Source organism: Stegostoma tigrinum, chromosome 11 (assembly GCF_030684315.1).
Source record: "Stegostoma tigrinum isolate sSteTig4 chromosome 11, sSteTig4.hap1, whole genome shotgun sequence".
Taxonomy (NCBI): domain Eukaryota; kingdom Metazoa; phylum Chordata; class Chondrichthyes; order Orectolobiformes; family Stegostomatidae; genus Stegostoma; species Stegostoma tigrinum.
In genome coordinates, this window is record NC_081364.1 from 19,850,983 (window position 1) to 19,877,055 (window position 26,073).

At 43.3% G+C, this 26,073-nt stretch overlaps 1 protein-coding gene across 1 annotated transcript in view; it reads left to right on the forward strand.

Annotated features, from left to right (window-relative positions):
* Positions 1 to 20,272: 20,272 nt before the first annotated feature.
* LOC125460336 (5'-nucleotidase domain-containing protein 2-like) overlaps positions 20,273 to 26,073 on the forward strand; it is a 68,005-nt gene continuing 62,204 nt past the window's right edge. Inside the window, exon 1 of the mRNA XM_048547721.2 lies at positions 20,273 to 20,797. Within this exon, the coding sequence (XP_048403678.1) occupies positions 20,428 to 20,797 (370 nt within the window). The 5' untranslated portion in view covers positions 20,273 to 20,427. The remainder of the gene's footprint in view (positions 20,798 to 26,073) is intronic.

Sequence of the window (26,073 nt, forward strand, 5' to 3'; positions counted from 1 at the left end):
GAGGTGTTCTGCAAAGCGGTCCCCAAGCCTCCGCTTGGTTTCCCCAATGTAGAGGAAGCCACACCGGGTACAATGGATACAATATACCACATTGGCAGATGTGCAGGTGAACATCTGCTTGATATGGAAGGTCATCTTGGGGCCTGGAATAGGGGTGAGGGAGGAGGTGTGGGGGCAAGTGTAGCACTTGCTGCGGTTGCAGGGGAAGGTGCCAGGTGTGGTGGGGTTGGAGGGCAGTGTGGAGCGAACAAGGGAGTCACGGAGAGAGCGGTCTCTCCGGAAGGCAGACAAGGGTGGGGATGGAAAAATAGCTTGGGTGGTGGGATCGGATTGTAGATGGCAGAAGTGTCGGAGGATGACACGTTGTATCCGGAGGTTGGTGGGGTGGTATGTGAGAACGAAGGGGATCCTCTGGGGGCGGTTGTGGCGGGGGCAGGGTGTGAGGGATGTGTTGCGGGAAACATGGGAGACGCAGTCAAGGGCGTTCTCGACCACTGCGGGGGGGAAAGTTGCGGTCCTTGAAGAACGTGGACATCTGGGATGTGCGGGAATGGAATGCCTCATCCTGGGAGCAGATGCGGCGGAGGCAGAGGAATTGGGAATAGGGGATGGAATTTTTGCAGGAGGGTGGGTGGGCTTGTATACACTTGCGTTTAGGAGGATGAGAGGGGATCTGATTGAGATATATAAGATTATTAAGGGATTGGGCACTTGGAGGCAGGAAGGATGTTTCCGCTGATGGGTGAGTCCAGAATCAGAGGACACAGTTTAAAAATAAGGGGTAGGCCATTTAGAACAGAGTTGAGGAAAATCTTCTTCACCTAGAGAGTGGTGGATATATGGAATGCTCTGCCCCAGAAGGCAGTGGAGGCCAAGTCTCTGGATACTTTCAAGAAATAGATGGATAGAGCTCTTAAAGATAGTGGAATCAAGGGTTATGGGGATAAGGCAGGAACAGGATACTGATTGTGGATGCTCAGCCATGATCATAATGAATGGTGATGCTGGTTCGAATGGCCCACTCCAGCACCTATTGTCTAATTGCCCTTAGCCTGGAGGGTATGGTAATGTAACTCAACATCTAAATACTGCTTAAATGCTGCGTAGATTTTTGACTCAACCCTATATCACGCAATGATTTCCAGATTCCCACCAATCTCGGAGATTTAAAAAGTTCTGCTCAAATTTCTTCTTTGTCTTGTATCTCTAACCTTAACTCTACACACCTAATTATTGACCCAACATGAATGGAAAATAATCCCTATCTAATCACTTTATCTATGTTTCTCATAATCCTTCTCAACTCTTACTGTTGCGAGGAAAGCAACTCCACCCTATCCAATCTTTTGTCATACCTCTGATTCTCCAACTGAGGCAGCATCCTGGTAAATCTCTGAATTCTGTAGTGCAATGACATCCCTCCTGTAAAGTGGTGACCCAAACTACACACCGTACTCCAGTTATGACCTAACCAACATTTACCACCAAGGTACAGTATTGCCTACAAAATGCACTACAGTAACCCAGCGGACTGGCACATGCCAATGTCTAGGACTGTGTGCTGAGGGATGCTGCTTGGGGCAGCTGCCACCAAGGTGCAGTGGGAAAAGGCTGCCTTCAGAGGTTTTTTGACAAAGTGTCACAAGGGTCCGTTTGGTTGCCTGATGCCTTTGTTGCCTTAAAATGAACACAAATAGGTTCCTGTGTAAGTAGTAAATGCAAGATAACAAAGTGTGAAGCTGGATGAACACAGCAGGCCAAGCAGCATCTTAGGAGCAGAAAAGCTGACGTTTCAGGTGTAGACCCTTCAACGAATACCTGTCACATTTGGACATAGAGCAGTTTTTCCGTCTCCTTCGCCTCCACGCTTACTTCTTTAACTGGGAGCCTAACCCTCCCTCCACTGACCCCTTCTCACACCTCCAACACAAGTCCTCCTCCTGGACACCACCCCCAGGGCTCCTACCCTCCCTCAACCTCTTCATCTCCAACTGCCGTAAGCTCTCTGATGAAGGTTCTAGGCCCGAAACGTCAGGTTTTGTCCTCCTAAGATGCTGCTTGGCCTGTTGTGTTCATCCAGTTTCACACTTTGTTATCTTGGATTCTCCAGCATCTGCAGTTCCCATTATCTCTAAGTAGTAAATGCCTTTGTTTTTCCAACTGTAGAGAAGCTCTGACAAATGTCAAAATTCCAATATTTTGTTTTGTTTCTCTCTTCAAAGACTGTACAGAACTGACTTAAAACCTTTGCATGAACTTATAGATTTTTTTATGAATTAAGTATATTTTTGAAATAAAAAATACAGCAGTAATTCAGCAAAGTTCTTTCAACAGGCCTTCCAAACCTGCGAATGTCTACTGCTAAAAGGGCAAGGACAGCAGAAACATGGGAGCATCAACACCTACAAGTTCCCATCAAAGTGGCACACCATCCTGACTTTGAACTGTATTAACATTCCTCATTATCACTGGGTCAAAATCCTGGAGTTTCTTTCTGAACAGCACTATAGGTATAGTAGAACCTGAGGGCTGCAACAGTTCAAGAAAGCAGTCCGTCACCATCATCTTCAGGGCATTTAGAGATAGGCAATAAATGCAGAACTTGCCAGTGATGCCCATGAGCAAATAAAAAAAAAGTCTTAGGTATAACAATCAGAAGATGTAAGTTAAAATTCAATACAGGGAGTCTGCCTTATGAACGCTTATACCTACGAATACAATCCCATATAGTGATTTAATTTTAAATATCCAACATACAAACATAGAAAAGGTCACTCAATCTGAAATGTTAACTCTGATTTCTCTCCGCAGATGCTGCCAGATCTGTTGAGTTTTTCCAGCAATTTTGATTTTTGTTTCTGATTTACAGCATCTGCAATTCTTCTGGCTTTTATTTAAACATTTTCTGTACTATGAATGGCTGCTTTATGTTGTCCTGTTTTGTGTTCCAACTCAAGTACAAATCAATTTGTGAACAAACTTAGAAGGAAACCCAGTCACATCCCAGGGCAGCCCATTGTCCTTACTTCCAAGTACAGTAACAATATTAAATTGCAATTTCATCAGCTGTTTCCATATTTTTAAAAGACAGTTTCCACTCAAAAAAGAATATTTCAATTGCCTGGAATCAAAGGTGGCTTAAATTAAATTCTGTCACTTTGTAGCTACATAATGTCTCTGTGGGATGGAGATGGAGTCCTCCATAGAAACAATGGACAGGATAGCACATCCCTGCACTAGCTGTGTTTTTGGTGACTGGTAAATAAGTGACTGGATGGCTAACCCACTACCTACCCACACAGACCCAAATTCACATCCAAAATAACAGAGGAAGAGTAGGCACAGAATTTAGCAGCCTGCCCAACATGTGTAAAATTAAATAATTATGGGTTAAGTGAACTTGTTTTGCTGCCCATGTCAAAAACAGGTTGAAGAATGTGGTCAGGCCATTTGCTTAAAAAGGTTTATAAAATGGAGGGATAAGAAAGAGTGAGTAATGTCTTTAGAATGTGTCCTTTGTGTGTCATAGTCAATATTTCCACTTGTGAATCCCAAAATTCTGATTCTTATTTATTTTCTCAAATTGTCTTGCCATATTCAAAGATCTGTGCACACCAACTCTCAGGTCCTCTGTCCCTACATACTCCTGAGAACTATGCCATTAAATCTACCTTGCCCATTCCTATATCTTCTGCTTCATCTCAAATTTCTCTGTATAACATTCAACTGGCCACGTCTGTTTATTCTGCTAGCCTAATTCATATTGCAGTCAATTAACATCTTTCTTAATGTTTGCCAGATCACGTTTAATATGGTCAGCAAAAATTGAAGTTCATCTTTGTATTCCAATATCAAAATGTGTGTGCAACAGTAGTACCAGTACTGACCTTGGGGAACACCCCCAGATTGAAAAATGACCATTACTATTAAGACTTTGGCCCTGAAGTCTTTTCTTTTGTCTAACTGACATTAACTCTCTACACCATAAGCTTCATACGTATTAGTCTCTGATTCGAAGCTACAAATTAGAAAAGCACAGAAGCACTTACAGTAAAAATCATTGTGCAATGTAAACTTGGTGTCACTCCCAATTCACAGCCAATATAGTTTCAGCATCAGCATTTGAGACAGGTATGTCTAAGGTTCATGTCTAAGGTCTGAAGTGGAGTTGTTCAAAATAATTCATGTTGATTTTTGCCAGCAATTTCTAATTTTGTTTCAGATCTCCAGCATCCACAGTTCATTGTTTTATTTTGGTGTCTAATTCATTCCCACGTGTCTTTCAACTATGCCCACCTTGAAGACGTTCTCCTCTTCTCACTGATAGGATTTCCGTTCTAACCTTCCTTCTTGTTCACATCATTACTTTCATTTTCTCTTTTTCTATCTGCTACTAGTTCTGATGAAGAGTCATGGAATCTGAAATGTTACCTCTGTTGTCTCTCCATTGGTGCTGTCAGATCTGTTGGTTTCACCAGCAACGTCAGTTTTTGTTTCACATCTCCAGCATCCGCTGTTATTTGTATAATTTTCAGAATGAAAATGAGTAACTTCAGCACCAATTATGTCTATAATTCTTTAGCTCCTGAGACAGAGCAAAATGGCTTGGTGATGTGGGACCCTCTGCTTCTTTATGCAGCAATGCCAAGTGCATGAACACAGGCACCTTCATGGTATCAACAGACTCTTAAAATTCAGAACCAAACACATCATGTTTTAAGTGGTTGCTCTGAGAGATCCACAGCCAAGACCCTGTCTGCAGTTAGGAGTGGGTGGTGGTGGGGTCAAGGGGTTTGATAAGAGTGGAGGAAGAGAAAATAATTAATTTATTTGTTCTTTCTCAAGTTACCATTATTTAATATTTAGTTCCATGGGCACTCAGCAATATAAGCAATGCTGTGACTAATGTTTTTTGCTGAATATAGGGAAATACATCTTTGAAGTTGAACTCATGACCTAAGTGTGTTTTGTAGTTTTTGTCCATTTTATGTGTACAATTATCTACTGCGTCAAACTGAAATTTTCCTAATGCATTATCTATATGTGCAATCTCAACATAAAGTCAAAATACTATCACCTCATATTACATTGTGTCCTTTATTTAGGTCGGGTGATTTATTGGTTATTTTGCAAAATAAAAGTTCATGCTGTACGATGTAATATATCGGCATGGATAGAATTTAGCTGGCAGGCAGAAAACAGAGAGTAAGAACAAATGGATTTTTACCTGAATGGTAGGATGTGACAAGTGGAATCCTACAGGGCTATGTGGTAGGGCCTCAATTTTTTACGCTTTACATCAATGACTTAGATAATAGGGCAAAGGCATGATAGCTAAATTCATAGAAGACACCAAGATAGGTATGTTTTCAAAAAGACAAGGAAGTTGCCAATTGATATATATTGATTGACAAGTGAGAAAAAAAGTCTGAATGATAGAGTATAATGTGGGAAAATGCGCAGTTGTTCACTTTGTCAGGAAGAGTAAAAAAGCAAGTATTTCATAAATTCTGGTGTGCAGAAGGATTTAAGTGTTCAAGTGCATTAGTCGCAAAAAGTTAACGTGCAGGTACAGCACTTAAGGAAGAAGGCTGACAGGGTGATTGCCTTGATTATAAGAGGAATTGAATGTAAAAGTAAGGATTTTTTGTTTCAATCAAACATGACATTATTGAGAACACATTTGAATACTGACTGCAGTTTTGGTCTCACTATTTAAGAAAGGATGTAAATGTTTTGGAGGTGGTTGAGAGGGGATTTACTAGATTGATAGCTGGAATGAGTGCATTGTCTCATTAAGTTGGGTTAGACAGACTATGCTTGTTTCCAATGGAACAAAAATAAAGTTGCTGGAAAAGCTCAGCAGGTCTGGCAGCATCTGTGGAGGAGAAAACAGAGTTAATGTTTCAGGTCTGGGGACCCTTCCTCAGAACTGGGAACCCTTCCAGACCTGCTGAGCTTTTCCAGCAACTTTGTTTTTGTTCCTGATTTACAGCACCCGCAGTTCTTTTGGTTTTTGTTTCCAGTGAAGTTTAGAAGAGTGAGGGGTGATTTGATTGCATCATTTATGATGTTGAATGGTCCTGAAAAAATGGACATGGAAAGGATGTTAAAATTGTTACAGAGATAGTAGGAATTGCTGATGCTGGAAAATCTGGGATAACAAGCTGTAGAGTTGAATGAACACAGCAGGCCAAGCAGCGTCAGAGGAGCTGACCTTTCAGTTTGTCTCAACCCGAAACATCAGCCTTCCCGCTCCTCTGATGCTGCTGGGCCTGCTGTGTTCATCCAGCTCTACACCTTGTTATCATGGAAAGGATGTTTCCTGTTTTGTTTAGTCCACAATTAGGGAGCACTATTTTAGAATTAGTGGTTGCTCTTTCAGTACGGAGATGAGTTTGGAGTCATACCATCATACAGCATGGAAATGGACCCCTCAGTCTAACTTGCCCACGACAACCAAGTTTCACAACTAAACCAGTCCCATTAGCCTGCATCTGGCCAATTTCCCTCTAAAACTTTCCTATTCATGTACCTGTCTTTTAAATGTTGTAATTGTACCTGCATCTATCACTTCCTTTGGCAGTTCATTTCACACACAAACTACCCCCACTGTGATCGAGAACGCCCTTGACCGCGTCTCCCGTATTTCCCGTAACACATCCCTCACACCCCGCCCCCGCCACAACCGCCCAAAGACGATCCCCCTCGTTCTCACACACCACCCTACCAACCTCCGGATACAACGCATTATCCTCCGACACTTCCGCCATTTACAATCCGACCCCACCACCCAAGACATTTTTCCATCCCCTCCCCTGTCTGCTTTCCGGAGAGACCACTCTCTCCGTGACTCCCTTGTTCGCTCCACACTGCCCTCCAACCCCACCACACCCGGCACCTTCCCCTGCAACCGCAGGAAATGCTACACTTGTCCCCACACCTCCTCCCTCACCCCCATCCCAGTCCCCAAGATGACATTCCACATTAAGCAGAGGTTCACCTGCACATCTGCCAATGTGGTATACTGCATCCACTGTACCCGGTGCGGCTTCCTCTACATTGGGGAAACCAAGCGGAGGCTTGGGGACCGCTTTGCAGAACACCTCCGCTCAGTTCGCAACAAACAACTGCACCTCCCAGTCGCAAACCATTTCCACTCCCCCTCCCATTCTCTAGATGACATGTCCATCATGGGCCTCCTGCACTGCCACAATGATGCCACCCGAAGGTTGCAGGAACAGCAACTCATATTCCGCCTGGGAACCCTGCAGCCATATGGTATCAATGTGGACTTCACCAGTTTCAAAATCTCCCCTTCCCCTACTGCATCCCTAAACCAGCCCAGTTCGTCCCCTCCCCCCACTGCACCACACAACCAGCCCTTCCCCCCACCCACTGCATCCCAAAACCAGTCCAACCTGTCTCTGCCTCCCTAACCGGTTCTTCCTCTTACCCATCCCTTCCTCCCACCCCAAGCCGCACCCCCATCTACCTACTAACCTCATCCCACCTCCTTGACCTGTCCGTCTTCCCTGGACTGACCTATCCCCTCCTTACCTCCCCACCTACACTCTCTCCACCTATCTTCTTTACTCTCCATCTTCGGTCCGCCTCCCCCTCTCTCCCTATTTATTCCAGTTCCCTCTCCCCAACCCCCTCTCTGATGAAGGGTCTAGGCCCGAAACGTCAGCTTTTGTGCTCCTGAGATGCTGCTTGGCCTGCTGTGTTCATCCAGCCTCACATTTCATTACCATCTTTGTGACAAGGTTGCCCCTCAGGTCCCTTTAAAATCTTTCTCCTTTCACTTAAAAGTTCATCCTCTAATTTTAAAGTCTCCCACCCTAGGGAAAAGACCTTTGCTATTCACCTTATCTTATGCCTCTCATGATTTCATATACCTCTATAATGTCACCCCTCAATCTCCTACACTCCAGTGAAAGAAGTCCCAGCATATCCAGTCTCACTTTCTAACTGTAACCCTCCAATCCCAGTAACATCCTGGTAAATCTTATCTGAACGTTATCCAAGTTAACACTATCCTTCTAATGGCCACACGACCAAAAGTGTACACAGCATTCCAAAAGTGGCCTCATCAACATCCTGTACAACATCAACATGATGTCCCAACTCCTATACTCAAAGGTCTTTGCAATGAAAAGAATCCTTCAGGACTACATGTACAAGAGTAAACTTGATAACAATTTGTGACACTATGCTTGTATAAAATGACATTGATATCCATATTTTACACGTGCCTGTTATTTATACCCATTGATTAATCTGACAAAATTCGTGTGTCAGTAAATATGGCTTCCAATGTCTGAAGGTGTTCTGAGTTCAATCTTGAAGAGATTGTTCATTGTGGGACCACCAAAGGCGTAAGTTAATAACTAACAAATTAGATGCAAGCAGGAAAATTGGAGAATTTTTCTCTGGAAGGGTAATAAAGTGGCAATATAAACCACAAAGGAATGATATCAAAATATAAGTTCAAGGGATCAGAATGTCCTTATTGAAGTTAGAGATTGAGGGATATGGGTAATATGTGGAAAGGTGAGGAGACATTGATCCACAGCATCTGAAGCACTTTTTCTGTTCTGGTTGAATCAGTGATTAGACCAATGAAGAAGAGGGTAGCTGTATATACCACAGCTTGGGTAGGCACCAAGTACAATGACCACACAGGGGTATCTCTAGCCAGCAGATACCCACACAATAACAGGAGTAGGAATGGGCTCAGCCCATCCAGGTTGACCTCTCTGTCATAAGAGGTGCAAATGCCAAAAAGTTGCAGTTAAGGAGAAAAAAATAGACAGAGAAGAGGGCAACAAATGTCAGAAATGGACCTTGCAACCTTGGCAGTCAAGGGAAACTTGAGATCAAGAGGTTCTGTGTATAAGCCTGAACCTTTGAAATGTGTCTGTTGTTACAGGACTTGTTACGGAAACCCATGGGCAGTATACTTAGGATTTCGGTAAGGGGCCCATATTATTCCTCAGTCTTCTTTTCTTTCAGAAGGTTGTGCAAATTTGGAACTCTCTGCCTCAGAAGTTGGTAGAGGCGGAGTAACTAAATATTGCCAAGGCAGAAGTGGTTAGATTCCTGTTACACAAGGGAATGAAAGGTTATCAGGATAGATGGAAATGTGGAATTTGAAACAAAAACAGATCAGCCATGATTTCATTGAATGGTTGAGTAGAGGCTGAATGGTCTAATTCTACTTCTATTTTGCATTTTCATAACTGAATTCTGCACTAGATTCTGAAAGTAATACATTGCTGTTTTTCCAGTATGTAATTTTTGACACTGCATTCAGAACCCAATCTGAAGAATTTGTAGTTGAGAATCATGATTGTTGAGGTGGGTCACTAAATGTGTAGCAAAATGATAATGAAGCTTGGAAGGCTGTTTAGCTCTACAGTATCTGAGACAAAGACTCTGTCCTAACTTTATTTATTTTGAAGACAAATTAGATACTCGGTCTGAGGAATCCTACATGAATTGTAGGGTAGGGAGGAAAACAATAATCACTCTCCTTGACCTCTATCTATAAAGGACTGAACCATCTTAAAAGCCAGATGATCAATCTCGCCTTATTTATACGCAAAGGTTACTGACATCATACATGGAATAAATTGGTTTAAATGTAGGTTTCAGGATTTTGCCACAATTGTCCTGAAACAAAATAAACAAGTCAAACTTGAGCTGATAGTGGCAAACTGATATTTATTATCAATATGTGGCCTGCAGATAGTGAATTTGTGCAGACCAGAATTATGCCTGAGGCTATCAATTGATTTTAGTCTGGTAGGTTTTTACTCAGTATAAAAGCCTAAGTTTCAAGAGATCCTGTTAAAATAGAAATAGGAACTATATTTAGTGGAGATAATACAGAGCTTAATGCTAATCTTTTTCTATTTCTTATGGTCTTATGGTCATATAGAAACCCTCTTCCACACAACACAGTCTGCTGATCTCTGATCATCTCATAAATAGTGAGTTCTCAAATGCCTAAGTGACTTATCCAGAGCACATTGTGGGTCAAGAACAAGTACTGCCCAGGACTCCAAAGGCAGAAACAGTAGCACAGTCCCCTATTCCTACAATGAAATGGGAAATTGTGAGCTATTTGGGAATGTGTGGGCTCTATCGAGAGTTTGTTCAAGCTTTAGCAAAGTAAACCATGTGCTGACAGACATACTACAGAAAAACGCAAAAATATTGTGGACTGAGAAATGCCAAAAAGCTTTTTAAGTACTGAAAGGCATTTTAACAGTGAGAGACAAAAAACTGCAGATGCTGGATTCCAAGGTAGACAAGCAGGACTGGAGAAGGGTTATGCCTGAAACATTGACTGCCCCTTTCCTCCAGGTGCTGTCTGGCTTGCTATGTTCCCCTAGCATCCTGTTTGTCTACATTTTAACAAGTGAACTTGAGCTTGCAGTCTCAAACGTTAACAAAGTATTTTAAATAGCTGTTGATGGGACACTGGGGTAAGGGCTGTTCACCTGCAGGAACATGAATCCAGAATAGTGAGACCAATTGGATACTTCTTCAAAATCTACTCAACCATCAGACACGGTACTCCACAGTAGAGAAGGAAGCCTAAGATTATTATTGGCTGTTAAATACTTTGAGATGAATATCTGAATGGTGGACAGAGACCAAAGTCTAGGCTGACCACAGGCTATTAACTTCAGTTGTTCCATTGGAGTTTGGCAATTCAACTCTATCATTTAAAAATCACACACAATGCCAGGAAATTGAAAGTGACTTGCAGGCATCCTGTCCAGCCTCCTTTGTATTTATTTAACCACCTGATTGATTTTTAAACTCACTGAGTTGGCTGTTTCAAGATATGGTTCTTCTTATCACCCCAAGTCATTAATTGATTTTCGCTCCTGATGTCAGTGTTTCTGCTCAGTTGAATTACTTTTGTCAGTGTTATGTGAAAATGGTCAGACTATGTACCACAACAGTCAACTCCACTATCCTTCTTTATTCCCATAATCTGGATCCCCTTAATGATTAGAAATCAGCTTTAAATGCACTTGATGGTGGAGGTTAATTAGTTCATTTGGCTGGGTGGCTGATTTGCAATGTAGAGTGCTGCCAACAGTGTGGGTTCAATTTCCTGCACTGGCCGAGGTTACCATTGAAGGATTGGCCTTCTCAATCTCACCTCTAGCATAAAGCATTGTGACCTTCAGGTTAATCTAGCAACAACCATCTCTCTCTAATGAGAGGGTAGCTCTATAGCCATCTAGGAATATGGCAACTTAAGAACACAGCCCTCAACAGTAAAAATTCTATAGATTCACTACCTTCTGAGCTCAGTATTAAATAGATGACTCCCTACTCCGAGATTATGGTCTCTGCTGTTCCTACATTCCCACAAGGCGAAACAACTTCCTCCTTTCAAGACCGCTATGAATCTAATGTTCCAATAAGGTCTCCATTCATTCTTATAAACTCCAATGAATACAAGCCCAACCTACTCAATTGCTCCTCATAAGAAAATCCATCCATTCTTGGGATCAACTTAGAGAACCTTAAGTTTGTAGACTTGCTCACTGACCTGGTGTGTTTGAGTGCAGACATTTTGTCGCCATACTAGGCAACATCATATGTCGAAGAATATCATTATCTCATCCTCTTCTATTCTGGTATCCTTGATGTTATTAAGGAATTCTTGGAAGGAGTGGATGGAGTGGGTACTGTGTCAACTAAGTATTTCAGTTTCTGCCATCTTCGGTCCGCCTCCCCCTCTCTCCCTATTTATTCCAGTTACCTCCCCCCATCCCCCTCTCTGATGAAGGGTCTAGGCCCGAAACGTCAGCTTTTGTGCTCCTGAGATGCTGCTTGGCCTGCTGTGTTCATCCCACCCCAAGCCGCACCCCCAGCTACCTACTAACCTCATCCCACCTCCTTGACCTGTCCGTCTTCCCTGGACTGACCTATCCCCTCCCTACCTCCCCACCTACACCCTCTCCACCTATCTTCTTTACTCTCCATCTTCGGTCCGCCTCCCCCTCTCTCCCTATTTATTCCAGTTCCCTCCCCCCATCCCCCTCTCTGATGAAGGGTCTAGGCCCGAAACGTCAGCTTTTGTGCTCCTGAGATGCTGCTTGGCCTGCTGTGTTCATCCAGCCTCACATTTTATTATCTTATTTCAGTTTCTGTTGTGGTTTTTGGCTAGTCTATATGTTGATGTGCCTGGCAGTGAGACAATGTGTCTGAGAGGGACCCCTAGTTCATGTACCTTAGGGAGTCCATAGAAGCGGGGTGCGATGGATCCCATTGGCTTCATTTTTTGGTAGTCTGCCTCGCTGATATCTCCTGAGTTGTGTAATTCCTTCAGGATTGGTGCAATCTGGTTCCCAACTGCGGTTTTGGGTCTATCGCCATCTGTTGGTAGGTGTCAGTTTCTGTTAGTGGTGCATTAGCTTGCTCAATGTATTGGGCTCTATTAAGGACTACTGTCATGCATCATTTGTCCACCAGTAACATTATAATGTTTCTGTCTTTCATGAGTCTTTCCAAGCCTTTCATCTCTTCTGTACTGAATGTGTTTCACTTACTTTTTCTGCTCAGTGTTAGGACTGTCGTCTGTTTGATGGTCCGTGTATTTCCTCTGCGAGTCCGTTGCGCTTTAGTTTTGATTCCAGTGCAGTGAGGAAGTCAGTGTTTTTTGACATCTCTGTAGTTATATTCAGTCCAAGTACTAGGACAGTCTTCTCAGTATCTGTAAGTGGCTGGTCTGAGATGTTCTTGATCCATGTTTCACGATGTTACTTAGGACGGCGATGAAACATCCGCAATCAAACACACCAGCTCGGTGAGCTAGTCTACACCATCTTCCATTGGCTGAGCTACAAATCTTCTCAAAACCTTTACAGAACCTTCTCTGGATTGCCTCCAATACCAGTACACATTTCCTGAGATCAGGGAACTGACACTGTTCACAGTATCCCAGCTCTGGTCTGACTAGTGCCTTACATGAGGTGACTCTTTGCAAGCTCTCTACAGCAGATCTCATCCTCACATTTCTTAAGGACCCTATGATCTGTATGCCCTTACATGTTGTGATCTGCCTGTACTGCATGCAAAACAAAAATTCTCACCATATTTAGGTCCATGTGACAACAATAAATCAAATAAAAATATAATTTTAGCAAGAGCTCCCTACTTTCATTCTGCAATCTCTTTAAAATAAAGGCCAACATTATATTTGCCTTCCCTACTACCTACAAAATTAAATGCTAGCTTTTTGCGACTCAAGCACCAGGGCCCCAAATCCCACTGTGCTCCAGCTTTCTGCAGACTTTCCTCATTTAAATAATACTCAGTTCCTCTACTCTTCCTGCCAAAGTGCATAATCCCACATTATATTCCATCTGCCAAGTTTTTGACCACTCACTTAGCCTGTCTATTCCTTCTGCAGACTCCTTGTGTCATCCTTGCCTTCCCACCTAATTTTTGTGTCATCCACAAATTTGACAAAAGTACATTCACTTCCATCATCTAGGTCAATACATACTGTAAATAATGGTGGCCCCAGCACTGAGCCCCCTGTGGCATTCTACTAGTTGCTGATCATCTTTAAAGTGCTCTTTTTATCCCGACTCTCTATCTTCTGTTGCATCTTATTAAATAGTCTCATGTGCAACACTTTATTGAATGCCTTTTAAAAATCCAAATATGTTACATCCATTAGTTCATCTTTACCTATCTTTATCTGTTACTTCCCCAAAGAACAGTAATAAATTTGTTAGGCACAATTTCGTAGTTCGAGAGGGTTTAAACTAGTATGGCAGGGGGGTGGGAACCTGAGCTGTATACCAGAGGTGAGTGTTGATGCAGGTGAGGCAGTAGCAAGAGGTAGACCAGCTAGTGGGAAGGATTTTCCTGGGAAGGAACCAAGGGATCGGTTAAAGTGTGTTTGCTTTAATGCAAGGAGTATCAGGAATAAAAGTGATGAACTTAGAGCATGGATCAGTACCTGGTGCTATGATGTTGTGGCCATAACAGAGACATGGGTTTCTCATGGGCAGGAATGGTTGCTGGATCTTCCAGGGTTTAGAACATTTAAAAAGAATAGGGAGGGGGGAAAAAGAGGAAGGGGTGTAGCACTACTAATCAGAGAGGGTATCACAGCTACAGAAGCTTCCATTGTCGAGGAAGATCTGCCTACTGAGTCAGTATGGGTGGAAATTAGGAACAGCAAGGGAGTAGTCACCTCGTTAGGGGTTTACTACAGGCCCCCCAATAGCAGCAGGGAGATTGAAGAAAGCATAGGTCGACAGATTTTGGAAAAGTGTGGACGCAGTAGGGTTGTTGTAATGGGTGACTTTAACTTTCCTAATATTGATTGGAACCTCCTTCGAGCAGAAGATTTGAATGGAGCTGTTTTTGTAAGGTGTGTTCAGGAGGGTTTCATAACGCAGTACGTTGACAGGCCGACGAGGGGAGAGGCCATTCTAGACTTGGTGCTCGGAAACGAGCCGGGGCAGGTATCAGATCTTGTGGTGGGAGAGCATTTTGGTGATAGTGACCATAACTGCCTCACATTCTACATAGCTATGGAGAAGGAGAGGATTAGGCAAAATGGGAGGATATTTAATTGGGGAAGAGGAAACTATGATGCGATTAGACATGAGTTAGGAAGCATGGACTGGGAGCAGTTGTTCCATGGTAAGGGAACTATAGACATGTGGAGACTGTTTAAGGAACAGTTGTTGGGAGTGATGAGTGAATATGTCCCTCTGAGACAGGCAAGAAGGGGTAAGATAAAGGAACCTTGGATGACGAGAGTGGTGGAGCTTCTTGTGAAAAGGAAGAAGGTAGCTTACATAAGGTGGAGGAAGCTAGGGTCAAGTTCAGCTAGAGAGGATTACATGCAGGCAAGGAAGGAGCTCAAAAATGGTCTGAGGAGAGCCAGGAGGGGGCACGAGAAAGGCTTGGCAGAAGGAATCCGGGAAAACACAAAGGCATTTTACACTTACGTGAGGAATAAGAGAATGATCAAAGAAAGAGTAAGGCCGATCAGGGATAGCATAGGGAACTTGTGTGTGGAGCCTGAGGAGGTAGGGGAAGCCCTAAATGAGTTTTTTGCTTCTGTCTTTACAAAAGAAACGAACTTTGTAGTGAATGAAACCTTTGAAGAGCAGATGTGCATGCTGGAATGGATAGAGATAGAGGAAGCTGATGTGCTGAAAATTTTGTCAAACATTAAGATTGACAAGTCGCCAGGCCCGGACCAGATTTGTCCTCGGCTGCTTTGGGAAGCGAGAAATGCAATTGCTTCGCCACTTGCGAAGATCTTTGCATCCTCGCTCTCCACTGGAGTCGTACCTGAGGACTGGAGAGAGGCAAATGTAATTCCTCTCTTCAAGAAAGGAAATAGGGAAATCCCCGGCAATTATAGACCAGTAAGTCTCACGTCTGTCGTCTGCAAGGTGTTAGAAAGGATTCTGAGGGATAGGATTTATGACCATCTGGAAGAGCATGGCTTGATCAAATACAGTCAACACGGCTTTGTGAGGGGTAGGTCATGCCTTACAAACCTTATCGAGTTTTTTGAGGATGTGACTAGAAAAGTTGATGAGGGTCGAGCTGTGGATGTGGTGTATATGGACTTCAGTAAGGCATTTGATAAGGTTCCCCATGGTAGGCTCATTCAGAAGGTCAGGAGGAATGGGCTACAGGGGAACTTAGCTGCTTGGATACAGAATTGGCTGGCCAACAGAAGACAGCGAGTGGTAGTAGAAGGAAAATATTCTGCCTGGAAGTCAGTGGTGAGTGAGGTTCCACAGGGCTCTGTCCTTGGGCCTCTACTGTTTGTAATTTTTATTAATGACTTGGATGAGGGGATTGAGGATGGGTCAGCAAGTTTGCAGATGACACAAAGGTCGGAGGTGTCATTGACAGTGTAGAGGGCTGTTGTAGGCTGCAGCGGGACATTGACAGGATGCAGAGATGGGCTGAGAGGTGGCAGATGGAGTTCAACCTGGATAAATGCGAGGTGATGCATTTTGGAAGGTCGAATTTGAAAGCTGAGTACAGGATTAAGGATAGGATTCTTGGCAGCGTGGAGGAACAGAGGGATCTTGGTGTGCAGATACATAGATCCCTTAAAATGGCCACCCAAGTGGACAGGGTTGTTAAGAAAGTATATGGTGTTTTGGCTTTTATTAACAGGGGGATTGAGTTTAAGAGTCGTGAGATCTTGTTGCAGCTCTATAAAACTTTGGTTAGACCGCACTTGGAATACTGCGTCCAGTTCTGGGCGCCCTATTATAGGAAAGATGTGGATGCTTTGGAGAGGGTTCAGAGGAGGTTTACCAGGATGCTGCCTGGACTGGAGGGCTTATCTTATGAAGAGAGGTTGACTGAGCTCGGTCTCTTTTCATTGGAGAAAAGGAGGAGGAGAGGGGACCTAATTGAGGTATACAAGATAATGAGAGGCATAGATAGAGTTGATAGCCAGAGACTATTTCCCAGGGCAGAAATGGCTAGCACGAGGGGTCATAGTTTTAAGCTGGTTGGTGGAAAGTATAGAGGGGATGTCAGAGGCAGGTTCTTTACGCAGAGAGTTGTGAGAGCATGGAATGCGTTGCCAGCAGCAGTTGTGGAAGCAAGGTCATTGGGGTCATTTAAGAGACTGCTGGACATGTATATGGTCACAGAAATTTGAGGGTGCATACATGAGGATCAATGGTCGGCACAACATTGTGGGCTGAAGGGCCTGTTCTGTGCTGTACTGTTCTATGTTCTATGTTCCCTGACATGACACCATGCAAACTCTGCTTAACTTTATTATGTAGTTTTAAACGCTCTGCTATTACATAGACTCCAACAGTTTCCCAACATCGGTTGTTAATCTAACTGACCTTTCATTACCATTTTTTTGTCTCCCTCTATTTTTAAATAAGAGTGTTACATTGGAAGTTTTCCAACCCTTTGGGACTTTTCTAGAATCTAAGGCTTCTTAGAAGATTACTACCATCTCAGCAGCTAGATTCTTTAAAATCCTAGATTGCAACCCATCAGGCCCAGGGGGCTTCTTGGTCTTTAACCTCATTAATTTCTCTAATACTTTTTCTCTCATGGTAATTATTGTGATTAATGAATTAATGAATGATTTTATTGTTGCATGTATTTTATGGTAAGAATACAAGAAAACACAGTGAAAAGCTTTAATTTCATTTTGTCGCCATGATTCGGCACCATTTTGAATAATATAAGAATAATGGAAAGAATCTTAAAGACAGTACATCGGTCCTGAGCCAAATTGTCACCATCAACAACATGATTGCCTGTGCTATCATCCCTCTCCACCGCTTTGCCGCCATCTATACTGGACTCAACCAATATCAACGTCCCTGATCCTCCGGCACCGTCTTTCACTGCTGGGCAGATACTCCTGCACCACTGGCTGCCCATTGTTACTGCTCCAGTCTCATTCTTTAAAAGGTTTATGATCATTGTCCTCAAAATTTTCCAAGGCCAAAGAGGTCACATTCTAGAAGAATTGTGAAATCTCTCGAGAGCCTGAATTTCTCAAGTGAGAGTCTTGTGGGGAGGTGGAGTAATGGTAAATGTAATTAGGCATATATAAATGAGAGGAATATAATGGTTCTACAAGACTGTTGATGATTGCTTTAAGTTCCAGCAAATCTGAAGTACCACAAGGATTTGGGTCGAAAACAAGGCAGAATAACTTAGAATGTTATAAAGTGAAGACCCATGTCCACATATCTTCCAATTACCTTGACAACCAATTCTAATTTACTAATGTAACTTGAGTCTGATTGCTATCATGCAATAAATCACATCTCGTTTAAGGTAAGAGTGTCTTCTCATCAAGACTTAGCAGTGGTTTTCTCCCACTACTGCGAACCAGTTAGACCCTCAGACCCATTCAATAAAAGAGAATGGTGACAGCAAACTTCCCCAACCATAAGCTGGTAATTATTCGCATCACAGTATATCAAACAAATAAAACATAAAATCTTTGTTATCACCAGCAAGGAGATTGAAAAGGGGTCAGCTGATTTACCCATCCTCACCTGGTCATAGCAAATACTTCAGTTAAGACTCTGACAATAATTAGTTCCTTTAAACTGTCAGGCTTTTAGATCACTTCAAATCAGTACAGATCATTGATAAAAGTGTGAATACTTTCCCTTTGTCAGTGGATTTGCTCCCTAAATTAACCTGCTTGACAATGATCTTTTATTTGACAGATTGAAATAGGCATTGAACGCTTCAGTTATGTCCTTGCATGTCAATTTTTCCATCATTGATCTCTTGCCTGAGTGAATATCGTCTGCATAGTCACCATTGCATGCAATAACATGTTGGCCTGAGAGTTACTCAACTTTTTAACAGGCCAGATACATTATAATATCATTTAAAACTTTGGCACTAAATCAGCCAAGTTAGGGAAAAGAAATAAATCAACAATCCTCCACTCCCATGGATGCATTAAAAAAAAGCTTTCACTCGATTAAGAATGATGATCTGGCGAAAGCTACTTGGCAATAGCAAGTACTTTTCCATATTGTTCTTTCACCCAATATCACCATATAATAGTCTTGCTGTGCCAATAAGCAATATTTACTTTGCTGATGTAGTGAAAATGTTAATTTTATTTAAGAAGAACCTTATTGTAGCTTCATATTAGTCGGCTGCAAGATCTTGTGACATATACAAAAGCCTGGTTTGGCCACATCTGGACTATTGTGTCCAGTTCTGGTCACCGCATTACAGGAAAGATGTGGAAATGTTGGAAAAGGTGCAGAGGAGATTTACCAGGATGTTGCCTGGAATGGAGGGAAGGTCTTACGAGGAAAGGTTGAGGGAGCTAGGGCTTTTCTCTTTTGAATGACGAAGTATGAGAGGTGACTTGATAGAGGTGTACAAAATGATCAGATGTACAGATAGAGTGGACAGCCAGAGACTTTTTCCTCGGGTGGAGGTAGCTATTATGAGGGGGCATTGTTTTAAAGTGAGTGGAGGTAGCCATAGGGGAGAGGTCAGAGGTAGGTTCTTTACTCAGAGAGTGGTAGGGGCGTGGAATGTATTGCTGGAGAGGGTAGTGGAGTCAGCTTCATTAGGGGCATTTAAGCGGCTATTAGATAGGCATATGGATGATAGTATAAGGTAGGGTTGGAGATTAGACAGACCTTAGGTATAGGGTAAAAGTTCGGCACAACATCATGGGCCAAAGGGCCTGTACTGCGCTGTACTGTTCTATGTTCAATGGAATCATTTCCTGAGATTATCTATACTGTTCTATTTGTACAAACCCCAATACTACATGCACTTTTTTAACAGTTCCTAGTGTATCTCCTTTACAACAAAAACTTTCATTTATATAGCATCGTTAATGCAGTAAAAATTTCCAAGGAGCATTATCAAACTAAATTTAATATTACACCACATAGAGATATTTTAACAGGTAAATAAAAGCTAGACAAAGAGATAGGCGTTACAGTGCATCCCAAAGTAGGAGGGAGGGAGGGATGCAATTCCAATATTTAGGGTGTAGGTCAGAATTGGAAGAATGCAGCAATCTAACTGTGTTATTGGGCTAGAAGGAATAAGAGAGAAGTGATTTGACTACTGGGTCAAGAGCATTGCATTTAAGATATTGCTGTTCAGGAATAGAAACACAAAGATAATGGATGAACTTGGCTATTTGTATGAGCAGTAGAGATTTGGATGAGCTACTTATGAATAAGATTTTACGAAGACTTCCATTTGTCATATGAACCTGATCCCTCTCTGTGATTTCGCTTTAACGCCCTTTCCTGTTCTCAATGCCAATTCCAGGATCATTTCTCTTCGGCATTAACACAAACTAATAAGATCAAATCAGTAGCCTGCATTGCTTCTCGGTCGAGTTTATTTCCCATTGTTTTCAAAAGCAACGTTTTGGTTTAATTTTGTAGGTCCATTTTTCGTTGTAAGGCCATTAATGTTTATGTTCTTCTGTCGCTTTGAGAGAATTATTCGTATCTTTTCTTCAATGTACTCTAAATTCTGAATAAGGGGCTTAGAATGGAACATTTTCCATTCACCTGTGACAACAGGGGAACGCCTTTTCAGCATTTTTTTGTTGCCTTTATTGCAGTTTCGGACTCTGCATGTTTTTAGTTTCATTATAATGCAAAGACCGTTCTCTGGGTTGATAGTAATTTCCTCCCCGTGCATTCACAACTAGCTGCACCCTCCATGATTTTCTCCAGCCTTTTCCGACCAGAAATGAGAAATTAACATGTGCCCTCCTCCATTGGCTGTGGAAAAAGGGAGATTTCCCAAAGAGGATTGGTTCCCAGCCGCAAAGGGCAGGCTTTTGATTGGAGAGTCCTTTGTTTGTTGCCAGCGCTTTAAGCCTGATCAACTGAAAACGATTAAATGCTGATCCGTGCAGTAAAGGGTTGGATCGCAACAACGTGTTCTTCTAAAGGCTTAAAAAGGCTCTGGTGTACTGCACGTCCTGCACGAAGGGAATTGTCAGACAGCACCATGGCTAGCTTATTTATCAAGTCTCTCTCTGCATCTTTGCACTGGAAGGCGGTGAAGTTTTCCGCCGCTGGTTTAGCCCCGGGATTTTGCACAAAAGGTGTTGATGTGCTGCCTTTTGAAAGCTATGAGAAACGCAGTCGGGCTTCTCGGCATAGTCCAGCGGATCCCATTGACGCCAGCAGACCCAGTACAGCAGGGAAGATGGAGAACAAAACTTATCTGTGGAGCCGATACAATGAGATGAAGAAATTAGTCCATGGTAAGTTTGGGGGCAAGGAATGATTATTGATCACGTTGAAGGCATCCTGTTTTGTGATATCTTGCTTCTCCTGACTTATATGAACGATCTGGATCTTGGCGCTCAGCGGACAACTTCAACGTTTGCAGATCATCTGAAATGTTAAACTGTATGAAGTTCCAAAAGGACGTTGGCGAACTGGTAGGATGGATGGATGGATAGGTGGTAGTGACGCTTAATACAGAAAAGTGGGATGATGCTTTTTGCGGTCGGAAGAAACGGAGAAAATAGGAACAGGAGTAGGTCACTTGGCCTCTTGCATTTTGAAAGTCAGTGTAACCGGGTGGGATATAATTCTAAAGCGAGTACAGGGACGGGAGACATTAATAGGGGCATAGAGTAAGGAGGTAATAGTGAACTTGTATCAGACACTTGTTAGACCTCAGTTAGAGTTATGTGCAGTGTTGTGGGTGTCATGTCACAGGAAGAGTGCAAATGCCTTGGAGACGGTGCAGAAATGATGTACAAGAATCACTCCAGGAATGAAAAACATTACTTATCAGAATAAAGAATCATTAGAATCGCTACAGTATGGAAGCAGGCTGCTGACTCCACACCAGCCTTCTGAAGGGTATCCCACCCATCCACTTCTTGTAACCCTGTGTTTCTGATGGCTAATCCACCTAGCCTGCACACTACAGGCAATTTTGCATGGCCAATCCACCATAATCTGCACAGTTTTGGACCATGGAAAGAAACCCATGCAGTCAGGGAGAATGTGCAAACTCCATATGGACTGTCACCCAAGGCTGGAATCAAGGTCAGCATAGTGGTTCAGTGGTTAGGACTGCTGCTTCTCAGTGCCAGGGGCCTGGGTTTGATTCCAGCCTCGGGTGACTGTGCAAACTCCACACAGACAGACATTCTCCCCATGTCTGTGTGGGCTTCCTCCAGTTTCCTCCCGTAGTCCAAAGATGTGCAAGTTAGGGGAAATTGGCCATGCTAAAATACCAATAGTGTTTAGGGGTGTGTAGATTAGGTGGGTTATAGGGAGATGGGTCGGGTTGGGATGCTCTGAGGTTTCGTGTGGACTTAGTGGGCTGAAGGGCCTGTTTCCACGCTGTAGGGATTCTATGAAACCTGGCCCCTGGTGCTGTGAGGCTGCATGGCTAACCACTGAGCTGCTGTCCTGCCCCTATGAAGCTATTGGGACTGTGTTTTTCTTTAGAAAGCAGGCTGAGAGGAGATTATGAAAGTCATGAGCAAGTTGAATAGATAAATAGGGAAAACCTGTTCCTTCTCATGCAGGAGCAATAATGAGTGGGCATAGATTCTAAGATGATGTAAGAAAACCCTTCCTTGTGTCTCTTTCTCCTCCTCCCCCCCCCCCCCCCCCCCCCCCCCCCCCCCAACCATATCGTGAGTAGTTAGGATCTGGAGATGTATAAAATGTTTAGCCAATATTCTTTAAAGGGACCCATTGCGAACACTGCAGGACAGTGTTCCCTGAGACCAGCAGAACTAAAAATCCTGGCTGCTTACAGCCAGGCTTAATGTCTCCATTCATGGGATTAGATATGGGATTCACAGATCAACATCTAGGCATGTGGCAATGTTATGCAGATGCAGCAGCAACACCATGTGAATGCAAAATATTTATTGGAGATCAACATTTGTTATGCAGGATGATGTGAAGTGAGGACTTCCAGTATTGCTGTTTGTGGGAGCTGGTCGTGTGGAAATTTGATTGGTGTATGTGCGCAAAATATTTTCAGTCATCAAATGTGGGTATTCAGAGGAGAGTCACAAAACATGTGACAATTGATAAAAAATAATGAATTCCCTGAGGAAATGCATTGTGGTATTGTCTTTGACTCCTCAAAGCCATTTAAAACTGACAATAAAAATCATCTCCAAGGATTAGGTGTCCAGACTCACTTTAAATAAAATAGTCAAATAATTCCCACAATGACTCAAGCAATGGAGGATTTGGAGAGTTCCACCTCCTTCTTTGTAACAAATTGTGTTTTGGTATTTTTATTTGCACTTTTTTTGTTTCTCCTGGCTTTCAGTAGTCTGAGTGAAGGTCACATTAACTGGCACTCTTCAACCTTTTAAAATACTCATAAATAAAGAGAATGAGCGAAAGAATTTGACTGAATACTTTGGCTTGTGTTTTTATGACCCTCGCCCAGGATGAGGGACGTTTCCATGACACAAGTTGATTTAGAGAACAAGAAGAAGCTGACAGTTAACATAAAAGGAAATCCAAAAGTCTTCCATTGGGCTAAATAGTAAAAGGGAGGTGGTGAGTCTGCTAGGGACCAAAAAAATATAATTATACATGGAATGGACAGCTCAGCTGAGGTGCTAAATTAGCACTTTGGACCTGTCTTTACCAAGGAAGATGATGCTGCCCAAACCATTGTGAAAGAGGAAATTAAGAGACTGTATTGAATAAAACTTGATGTGGAGGAGGTACCTAATGCTGATAAGTCATTAGTACTGGTTGAGATGTATCTTAGGATGCTGAGGAAGGAAACAGTGGAAATTGCAAAGGCTCTAATCAGAAACTTCTAGTCCTCCTTAGATACAGGGATGCTGCCAGAGGACTGGTCAGTTACAGATGTTTGACCCTTTGTGCCAAGTAGGTTTAAGGTTAAGATGACAAAGTGTGGAGCTGGATGAACACAGCAGGCCAAGCAGCATCTTAAGAGCACAAAAGCTGACATTTCAGGCCTAGACCCTCCTTCAGAGGGGGATGGGGAGAGGGTTCTGGAATAAATAGGGGGAGGTGGACTGAAGATGGAGACAAAAGAAGATAGGTGAGGAGGTAGGGAGGGGATAGGTCAGTCCAGGGAAGACGGACCGGTCAAGGATGTGGGGTGAGGTTAGTAGGTAGGAAATGGAGATGTGGCTTGAGATGGGAGGAAGGGATGGGTGAGAGGAAGAACAAGTTAGGGAAGCAGAGACAGGCTGGGCTGGTTTTGGATGCAGTGGGGGGAGGGGACAAGCTGGGCTGGTACCAGCCCAAATTCCCCCACTGCATCCCAAAACCAGCCAAACCACAACACATCCCTCACACCCTGCCCCTGCCACAACCGCCCCCAGAGGATCCCTGTCGTTCTCTCTCCACCCCACCAACCTCCGGATACAACTCATCATCCTCCAACACTTCTGCCATCTACAATCTGACCCCACCACCAAGACATTTTTCCATCCCCACCCTTGTCTGCCTTCCAGAAAGACCACTCTCTCCGGGACTCCCTTGTTCGCTCCACACTCCCCTCCAACCCCACAACACCCGGCACCTTCCCCTGCAACTGCAGGAAGTGCTACACTTGCCCCCACACCACCTCCCTCACCCCCGTCCCAGGCCCCAAGATGACTTTTTTATATTAAGCAGAGATTCACCTGCACTTCTGCTAATGTGGTATATTGTGTCCATTGTACCCGGTGTGGCTTCCTCTCCATTGGGGAAACCAAGCGGAGGCTTGGGGACCACTTTGCAGAACACCTCTGCTCGGTTCCCAATAGCCAACTGCACCTCCCAGTCGTGAACCATTTTAACTCACCCCCCCCCCCCCCCCCCAATTCCTTAGATGACATGGCCATCATGGGCCTCCTGCAGTGCCACAATGATGCCACCTGAAAGTTGCAGGAACAGCAACTTGTATTCCGCTTGGGAACCCTGCAGCCCAATGGTATCAATATGTACTTCACAAGTTTCAAAATCTCCCCTCTACCTCGCGCCCCCCCCCCCCCCCCCCCACTGCATCCCAAAACCAGCCAGCCTGTCTCTGCCTCCCTAACCTGTTCTTCCTCTCACCCATCCCTTTCACTCACCTCAAGCTGCACCGCCATTTCCTGCCTCCTTGACCTGTCCATCTTCCCTGGACTGACCTATCCCCTCCCTACCTCCCCACCTATACTCTCCTCTCTCCATCTTCGGTCTGCCTCCCCCCTCTCTCCCTATTTATTCCAGTTCCCTCTCCCCATCCCCCTCTCTGAAGGGTCTAGGCCCGAAACGTCAGCTTTTGTGCTCCTGAGAGGCTGCTTGGCCCACTGTGTTCATCCAGCTCCACACTTTGTTATCTTGGATTCTCCAGCCTCTGCAGTTCCCATTATCACTGATACAGATTTAAGGTTAAGGCCAGTGACCACATAGTAATTCATTTCCCCTTTAGTGGGGAAGCCTTTAGAAAAATGTTATTTGGGACAACAATAGCAGCCTCCTGCAAGTTAATTCAGTTTTGATTTCTTAAGGGCAAATTATAATTGAGCAGTTTAAGTTTTTGATCAGATTACAAAGGATTAATGTGTTTTAATACAGTATACATGGGCTATCAAATAGCATTTGATGAGACACATAGGTGTGTTAGTAAAATTAGAATTCATGCCATCCGATAGATATTAACAACATGAATATAAATTGTTTCTTGGTCAGACTTGTGGTTAGCGGTCTGGCAGCTTCTGTAAAGAAAAATATCAGTAAATATTTCAGGTACAGTGACCCTTTCTCAGATGGAAGGGTCACAGGATCCAAAACCTTAACTCTTCTGGTTTTTTTGCCTTCACAGATGCTGCCAGACCTGCTGAGCTTTTCCAGCAACTTCTGGTTTTTTTGTTCCTGCTTTACAGCATCTGCAGTTCTTTCGGTTTTTATTTTGTGCTTAGTAGTTGTTTTTTGGACTGAAGGATTGTACTAAGCAATGTTTCCCACCTGTGTGTAAGGAGTTCTGTTTTTCTTGATTATATGTTAATGACTTTAGAGTACAGGTGCTATTTTAAAGTCTACAGATGACTCTATTCGGAAGTGTTACAAGTCAGATTAAGAAGTTGTTAATTAAACATTCATGTTCCCAGGCTTTATAAATAATGCACCAAGTATGTCATTACTTCAAAAACTATCCTTCCAGTATGACCAAATTGCTGTTCTAACAGGTATGTTTTGTACTTGTGAAGCTCAGATGACATATCCATACCATGAGCTGCCTGAGACAGTTAATAAAGATCGGATGGCAAGACCGCCAACTACTTCAAACTGATCTGCTATTAATGGATGCACTGATCATGAGGGTATGACTACGATAGAACATAGAACATTACAGTGTAATACAGGCCATTTGGCCTTTGATGTTGCGCCAATCTGTGAAACCAATCTGAAGCCTGTCTAACCAACACTGTTCCGTTATCATCCATATGTTTGTCTAATGACCATTTAAATGCTCTTAAAGTTATCGCGTCTACTATTTGCAGGCAGGGCATTCCATGCCCTTTCTGCTGAGTAAAGAACC